This window comes from Coffea eugenioides, chromosome 11 (assembly GCF_003713205.1).
Source record: "Coffea eugenioides isolate CCC68of chromosome 11, Ceug_1.0, whole genome shotgun sequence".
NCBI classification, from domain to species: domain Eukaryota; kingdom Viridiplantae; phylum Streptophyta; class Magnoliopsida; order Gentianales; family Rubiaceae; genus Coffea; species Coffea eugenioides.
This window is the reverse complement of record NC_040045.1, coordinates 32258290-32267346: the sequence shown is the minus strand read 5'-3', so window position 1 is coordinate 32267346 and position 9057 is coordinate 32258290. Positions and strand designations below refer to the sequence as shown.

The 9057-nt window shown below is 37.2% G+C and overlaps 1 protein-coding gene across 1 annotated transcript; it reads right to left on the bottom strand.

Moving 5' to 3' along the window:
• Nucleotides 1-237: 237 nt before the first annotated feature.
• LOC113751156 (G-type lectin S-receptor-like serine/threonine-protein kinase SD2-5) lies at nucleotides 238-2598 on the bottom strand. Its single transcript, XM_027295052.1, has one exon. It carries the CDS (start codon nucleotides 2563-2565, stop codon nucleotides 238-240), a length of 2328 nt encoding a protein of 775 aa, XP_027150853.1. The 5' UTR covers nucleotides 2566-2598.
• Nucleotides 2599-9057: the final 6459 nt, after the last annotated feature.

Genomic DNA, 9057 nt, shown 5'->3' with positions numbered 1-9057 from the left:
GCCAATCCAATCATGTATACAATCTTTAAGATATGTTTGGTGGATCCGCAGAGCAAGTAAGCATGTGCAAACAGCATATCAATATTACTGAATGCTAGAAGAGCAAAATGTCTGCCTTCAAAATATAAACAAAACCTAATGAATGTACAAGGAAGAAAAGCATGACAGTGCATACATATGAATGCTCTTCGACTAGTCGTCTCAATTTGAATGAAATCGTTTCATCTTCTGTGGACGCTATCTTGGCCCTGAAAGCCTAACAGCCGAAAGATAAGCATCATTGTTGCTCTTTGGAGGCCCCGGTAAGGCACCAGCGCCCTCAACGCTCATTGAATTGAAGAAACCTGCATAAAGTCGTGACCCTAGCTGGGAAGAAGGTGGTGGTGGAGGGACAGGACAGATTCCTTCCAGCATCTGAACTACCTTGGCCATTGATGGTCTTAGGGACATTTCATCCTGTATGCACCACAAAGCAACTTTAATTGCTGTAGAAGCTCTCTCATCTTTTTCATCTATCTTTAAACTTGCATCAATGATGTCGTTCAGTTTTCCATCTTTGAACATTTTAAAAGCATATGATGGAAAATGGGATTTCTCTGAGAACTCTGACGGAACGAAGGCCTTTCGACCCCCAATTATCTCAAGCAGCACTAGGCCATAACTGTAAACATCGCTCTTCTCTGATATGGCGCGGTTTGTGATCCATTCTGGTGCAAGATACCCCCTTGTTCCCCTTATTGTGGTGAAAACATTGCTCTCCTCTCGAGTCATAAGCTTAGCAAGACCAAAATCTGAGACTTTTGCCAGAAAGTGGTCATCAAGAAGAACATTCTCAGGCTTTATATCACAGTGAACGATCTTCACTACACAATCTTCATGGAGGTAAGCCAGACCTTTAGCTGTTCCAAGTGCAATGCTGTATCTAGTTTCCCAATCCAACACGAATTCCCTTTTATTCTTCTGGAAAAGCCATCTATCAAGAGATCCATTTCCCATGTACTCGTACACAAGAAGACGGTCATTTCCTTCAGCACAAAAGCCTTTAAGCCTGACCAAATGAAGATGATGAATGCTCCCAATAATACTAACTTCAGCTCGAAATTCTTTCCTCCCTTGTCCAATGCTTTCCAATTTCTTCACAGCCAATTTAGTTCCATCAGGGAGAATCCCCCAATAAACTGAACCAAAACCACCTTGACCAAGCTTCTTGCTGAAGTTATCAGTTGCAGTCTGAAGATCATTGTAGCTAAAACGAACTGGCATTCCCGATAAATTTTCCAAAAAAATTTCCTCCTCCGAAGACTCTCTAGGGGATTCAGGCAATGCCTTGTTTTTCGTCTGGTGGTACTGATAACCTGCATAAAGGAGACCTAGAATAGCGAGCACACTTGAGATCACAATCACGATGACAATCACAAGGCGTGTTTTGTTAATTCCACCACCTCCTTGATTTGCCCCACCACTTGCATTGGTCAAGACCTTAATATAAGCAGCATATTGACGACCGTTACTGGAGTGCTGCAAGCTTCCTATCTGATCAAACAAAAAACAGTTTCCTGAGTCGTCAAAGAACATAGCAGCACAAGAGCAGTTTCCTTGGCAAGAGGCTTTGCAGCCATGTAAGTCTGTTTTAGAAGAGGGTGGAATAAAACCAAGAGCAAAGTAACTAAGACTATCCCCTGCATCAACAAGCTCCACAGAGTCCTGTGACCTATCGCAGAATGAGACACTACCTTGTGTGCAAGAAGGAAGGACTGAAGGGCATAGGCATTTGCCTCCGATGTTACAAACAAAATATGGATCGCAAGCTGCAGGTCTACTGCACAGATCTTGTGGTATTTGTATCGAGGAGGCACTAATGGAACCATCACCCTGAAGAAGGCTGAAAGTGATGAAACCTTCATTTCCCAAAACTGCCACCCATGTGGCATTTTCATCATGATTATAAGAGAAAACAAAATGCCAAAGTAACACTTTATCTTGATTATAAAACTTCCAAGAATTGCTATTAAGAGTTGCAGATACCACATCCCCCCCATCTGAGTTAGTGATTCTTCTGGCATCCATTCCCATGGTCCAATAAGGCTGTGGGAAATGATAAAGTGCTGATAGAATTACATCTCTAGACTTTATCTCAAGAGAGTAGCTCAAATTATCGGAGTTGGGATTGCTTACAAGTTTCATTCCTTCAGTGAACTCCTGATTCGACACGAGGGTATCAGTGGGATGGCTAAAGCTCTGCCATATTATACTGCTATCATTGCCAACAAGTACCAAATTCCCTGAATCCAGCAATTCCATTGCTACAACTCCTTTGTTAGAGGTTTCTGTGGACCAAATAGTGATTCCCCCACTTTTCAGGTAAGCATTCCCGTTCATGTCGAGTATGAAGAAATCTGAACTTTGAATTGGATTGCCTCTATTAGCAGACCAAATGATCGTTGAGCTGCCCTTGTGAATAACCACAAGTTGAGACATAGTGACATTTGGTAGGGAATTGAAACCAAATGCGAAAGTCGAATTGTTGGAAAGAAGAATCAACCCATTACTGTCTATCCAGTCCATTTGCGCCCCCTGAAATCCCGGATTCAGCCTGCCTACATTCGGAGGATGGGCCATACATGCTTCAAGCAGCAACAACAGGGTAGAAAAGAAGAAGGCCACTTTGATGGATAGAAATTCCCACTTTCCCATGACTACATCAAGAAGTTGAAATTCGGGAATATCAAACAGAGGCAAATACATGGTGAAGAATATAGTTTGGATTTTTCCGAGGGCCAATCAGAGAGGAAGGATTAATAGTACTTACAGAATTTTGATTGGCCAGAAAATGTTCAAAATCCCAAAAGCAGAAACCTGGAGACGAGTTAAAACCGAGCAGCTAGCATTACATGGCAAATAGCAAAGATGACAGTTTTGGGAAAGAATCAAGATCCAGCCAGCCCAGAAAAGCCAACTATAGATAAGAACCAGCTGAAAACAAACAAGAAAAGAAGTTCTTGTCAAATAATGCTCGTGCTGCATACTTCGCTTTCAGATAACCGTGAAAATCACCGCCAAATGACTCGATAAAAGTTAAATTTTGACTTTAGAAAGTTTTGACTCCAATGACAGAAATATACCATGAGAAACGCAAACCACTAAAGTTTAATGGGGCCTACTTATCTACTGAATTTATGTAGCCATCAAACGGGACTCAGTTGAAATAAGGAAAGACATCATCTTAACTGGTGACAAAAACTGTCAAAGCATCAGCAATGCATCACAGAGGATAAGAGACCCTGAGTATAAATATCATATCATTACTCAGTGTAATAATAGGAGTTGACCCTTTCTTGTCTCGAGTATCAAAATCAACATTCTTTGTCAAACATCTTGGTGTCAGTGTGACGCACACACACGCACACAATGATGGAGTAATCCGCAGAAGACAGTGCAGTGTCAAAAAACAGGAGCAGTTCTACAATTGTCAATGGCAACTGTACGGTCCAATGTATATACTATCCGAATAAATTTCATGCTAAAATAACAAATATAGACACTAAAACAATAACGCTAAAAGCATAACAACTGTTCACGTGACAGATATGCAATAAGTTTCTTGCTGAATAATATAAACTAATATTTGTTAGACATTCTACTTCGTCTGCATATTAAGAAGATATTGTTTTAATTAGAAAATATAATCTAATGTAGAATGAATTTAGAAAATAGAAAAATCAAGTAATTAATAACTAACATGAGATAATCGTTGTTGTTAAATTAGGCATAGGATCAGATATTAATGATTGTTTTGAAATCAATATTCTTAGCATCATTCTACCTTAGTTTTGAACCTGCAAAACTTGAGTAAAGGCTAGAGGGGAAATACATAAAGTTACAACAAAATTTACAGTATAGATGATTTGTTTGTGGATTAGTGTAGGGTTTATATGAATTAAATGGCTGCAGTATGCTAGTTGCTAAGTCAATTTTGGGGGGCCTTTGACTTTTGAGCTGCCTCGTGGATGTTCACTGAATTTCAATTAATAGTTCTTAAATGCTGATTGGCAGTTAGGGTGGCTACCAATTAAAAGCTGAGGTTTGACCCAATCCGTGACGACAAAGACTTCAGAGGAGTCAAACTCCTAGCCCAAAGTAAACGCCAACACCTAGGCCTGTCAACGGGCGGGATGCGGGCTGGAATTCATTATTCCAGACCCGGCATATCAAATCGGATCCGAATTCTATCCGTTTATCCGACGGGTCTTCTACTCCATGTTCTGGATTCGAATCCAACGGGTCTCGGATCCGGGTCCGGATTTATCCAAAAAAAATTATGAAAATTTACAATTTCTAATAAAAATGAGAAAAAATATATTTGTACACTAATTTCTAACTAATACAAAAAAATAATAAAAAAATAAATCAAATTGACTTTACTCAAATACATCACCCTAATCAAATTATATTGATAAATATACATATTTTAAATTATTAATCCATTTATATCCGGATCTGAGTCTAATACGGGTCGAAATACTACATTCCGTATCCGATCCCTTTTTTTGTTTGACAAAACGGATCCGGATCCGGGTCCGGATAACGGAATTAAATCCCTACCCATACCTGCAATAATTTCACGAATCCGGGCCGGGTTTAGATCCGGACCGTTGACAGGCCTACTTATACCCCACACCTTAGTCAATCAGCTCTCACTCTCATTTCCAATCAAAGGGTTTTTCAACTTCCCAATCAGCTTGAAATTTGTAGATATTTTATCCTCCAAAGAAAATGTGGAGTCAATTTCATATTCATGCTCCATTGCACTGGAGAAAATTCTCAAGTTCTGGTAGTATTGGAGAAAAGTTCCTAAATGGTTAAAAGTTTTGAAAAAACGTTTCAGCAAACGAGTTTTATAAAATATATATTCACTGAATGCGTTGTTTTTGAAATGAGACTTTTAAGAAAACATTACATTCATTAAATGTTTTTTTCTCAAATTTAGGGAATAATTTTGAAAATATCACCCTTCAAGAAAATTTTTAAAAATTCCATACTTTTTGAGAATTTACTTCTCTATATTGTTCAATTATTGGAATAACAATATACTCCTATATGGTTTCTCGCAATGTTCACCTGCATGCATCACACGTATTTACATTTATTAATAAAGGTTAGAATTAGTCAAAGTTAAAATAATCATGTCCCTTCCTAGTAAATAAAAACACATGTCATACATCTAGATGTACATTATGAAAAATTGAGAGACAATCCACTGGAGATAAGCCAAATACACTGGTTAATTCGTTGATGTTGTTCATTAATTTTTGAAGAGATGCATTCTTCCAAGGCTCTAAACTTGAAGAATTTAAAAAAAAAAAAAAAAAAAAAAGGAGGTTGGCATGACCCTGATAGACATAGTTCAAACAATTGAACAATGGAATGCACAAAAGGCTAGTCAGTTGAACTCGATCAAAATGGTTGAACACGTTGACTTTATGCCTTGAACCTTGGAACTTAAAGTTAGACATGGTGGGTACAAGGTTACCGTCTTTAAATTCCATGGCTAAGGTTCCAAGCCTCAATTTTGTAATTAGATGTCCAAAGCTTTGTCGTAAGCAGGTGCCAAATAATTTGGGTTGTCAACTTCTTTGTGAGTTTTGAACTCATCTCATAAGCATGTTGTTGTATATTAAGGTTGCTTCATGGCACAAACTTATTTCGATATTAATAGTAAAAGAATTTTTTTAACAAGTACTTCGGCTGTTCATTGGTAGACCTAAGTTACATATGATATACATAATTTACCATGTAAATGGCCAAATGCTCATATATTGCCTACCTTGTATTTAGACAATTTTCCGAATTAATTTCAGTCTTCCAAAAAATTAGCACCTAAGGCCTCTGTTAACTAGTGCCAACAGCTATACTATAAATAAGAACTACTGCAGACCTCAATTCACACTCAAATTTACCAATACCATAAATGTTTATACTTAATTGAAGGTAATTGAGGATAGCTGATCATATCTATCCTGTCTTCTTCAATTATCTACAAATTCCTCTAACTATGATAACCCTCAAGACAGCTAGCTGGTGGCTTCGTTGATTGATGGGCATTACAGGGTTCCAAGGTTATAAGTGAGATCATGGATGGAGAAATAACTTTGGGCAGAAAAGGCTGGCAATGTTATTCATGGGATTTCTTGTAAATTCTTTACTTATCATATTAAAGCTTTTTACACTACCTTAACGAAGATCAAGCAATGGATACTCTCTAAAAAGGGAACCATCTTTTTTTTTTAATCTTTGTCTTATTTAAATGTTGCCTAACAACAACAGCTTAGTCAAATCTTGCTCTTCTCACATATGATTATTTTGGAAGTAGTTCCTAATATATACAACTTATTTTGGTTCGAACACTTCTTTCATTTTCTTTCTTATTGATTAAGTTCTTATATACACTGCTCCAACAAACCCTACTTTCTTGTTCTTAAATCGCCTCTTGATACAGGCGTGCTTTTTTTTTTTTTTTCTTTTTGTCATTTCATGAATCTTGCTTTTTAACATGTTTTTTTTTATTGATTTTCCTATCTATTTTTGTTCTTTGAGTATGCATGAGTAAATGTATTTTTATTTTCTAATGTTCCTGGTATTTTAAATCACTTTGGTGATGATTTAATCTATATTTCTTTATCCTGTTTTGCTAATTTTTTGTGACGGATATTTGACCATATTCCGCTCATGTTCAAGTTTGATAAAGCAATCATCAATATCACAACTTAATCTGACATAAACTAATAAACAATTTTTTTACTTAAGTTGGATTTCTGTTATCATAGACTTATATACCTTTATGTGCGTGTATGTGTATTGTATGTATATATATCAAACACACACATAAATTTGCATGGAAACCAATTTTTTTTCTTTGTATTTTCTGTCACAGAATATATAATCATACTTTAGGTTAATAATGTTGCGACCTTGCATTCAACACATGCAAAACTTGAATAATTCAACAATTTAAACTTAGACCACAAAAAGAAAAAACTGAGGATGGAACACACATAGGGTTGTTCTCAGAATCTTCTGATTTATTTATTTTAGAAAAAAAAAATCAACTTTTCAGGCTACAAGAACTGTTTCTTTTTCTTTGTATATGGCTAAGCACTAATTCAACTTTACTTGATATGTGGATTTTACACATGAAGACTGGAATTAGATAGCTTTGAATAGCAGTATTGAAAGAAGCCTTGATATTCGACGAAACTTGAGAATGGTGGAGACTGAGAAGACGCTATTAGAGCATAAACTCGACCAAGACCTTATGATTTCTTCTGCTTATGAATCTTTACAAGTACCAAGCCCAGTGAAGGAGATTCAGGACCATCTTGCTAGAGTAGAGGTAAGAAGACAAACCTACAGGAGAGAAAACGAAAGCTAGAGAATGACCTTGCAACGTTCACATTGTCTTCAGAGCCACCGGCAGAAGCCCGCACCCCTTAGTTTTTGAACTTCTTTTCGGAACTTTCAGCTCAATTCTTCAGATTGAGATCCTTTGCAGTCACCGTAGTGATTACAAGGCATGGTTAAAGGTGGAAAATGGGGTATTTTGAAATTGGATGGTGGAAATTAAATGTAAGACTACTTTAATGAGTCAAAAAAAAAAAGGTTTGTTATGAAATAACTAAAAGAATTTATATGGATATCCATTTCATTTCCTTAGAAAATTTGTACATGTATTTCCTTCACAAGATTCATTTGGTACATTTATCATTTCATAGAATAATTCAACTCATGCCCTTGAATTCTAAATTCATGATTGAATATTAAAGATTATTCACATGCCATTAATCTTGTTTTGCCTATAAATAGAGATCATCCAACTTCTCTCGTACAGTTTAGCAATTGAGTGAATGAAAGAATAATACTTCCTACTTCTTATCTTTTTTTTTTGTCGAAACGTTAGCTTTATATTTCACTATAAACTTTACAGTATTTGGACAAAGATCCAAACAAAAGGGACAACCGTCCTACAAAGTTCATTGATGCACTAGCATCTAAGATTGGAATTCACCCATTCTTCATCTAACCAGATGTTTAGAGCATGCAAGCTCAACTTAATGCTATCTACTTTTCCTGAATTAGCAAAAGAGAAAGAGCATTTATGAAACAAATTACAAATGGGCTGAATGTCCTCTGTTAGAGTAGCCATCAGTTGATTGTTGTGTCTTGATTCCTTTATGTACTCCACCAGTTTGCTGTTGTCTAGTTCCACTTTAATATTCCTCCAACCTTGGTTGACCGCTTTCAGTAGAGCTAGTCTCACAGCATCAGCTTGGTCTTGTAATGGATCAGCTAACATTCTTTCTCTGAGTGCCCAGGCTGCTTGTAGTTATCCCATAGTGTCTATTGTTGTGATTCCAATCCCCACAATTGCTTGTCTTTTATCTTGATGAGTATGGACCTTGAACAGCAGGCTCGTGTGGCTCTCATTTTGATCTTGATCAATCCTTTGCTGTATTTCTGTTTCCTGAGTGTTCTTCCTTGATTCCTTTCCTTTGTTAGTTTCATCGAACTCTGTCCATTCCTTTATGGCCTTCTCTATTATCTTGTAAGGCTTCTTTTCTTTTTGGTTAAACTCCCTATCATTCCTGGCTTTCCATATCTGCCAGAGACTGTTAATCGTGAGGTTCACCTGATCCTCCTCTCCTCTGCTTTCTTGAGCTTCTCGAATTGCTGACCATCATTTGATGAAGCAATCAGACAGATGCTTTATTCCATCCCACTGCACTGGCGCCATTTTCCAGATTTCCTTAGCTTTCTTGCATTGGAGCAGCAGATGTTCAATTGTTTCTTCCTTTTCTCCACATCCTGCACATGTGGGATTCCCTTGCCTTGTTCTTCTATAGATTAATTTTCTTACTGGGAGCCCACCATGCAAGCATTTCCAAATGAACACCTTCATTTTCTGACTTACTTTCTGCTTCCACAGTGATTTCCAGACCTTAGTGATGGTTCCTTCATAGCTTGGTCCAGCTTCCTTCCTCCTTCCTGTGCGCTCCAGGTTCT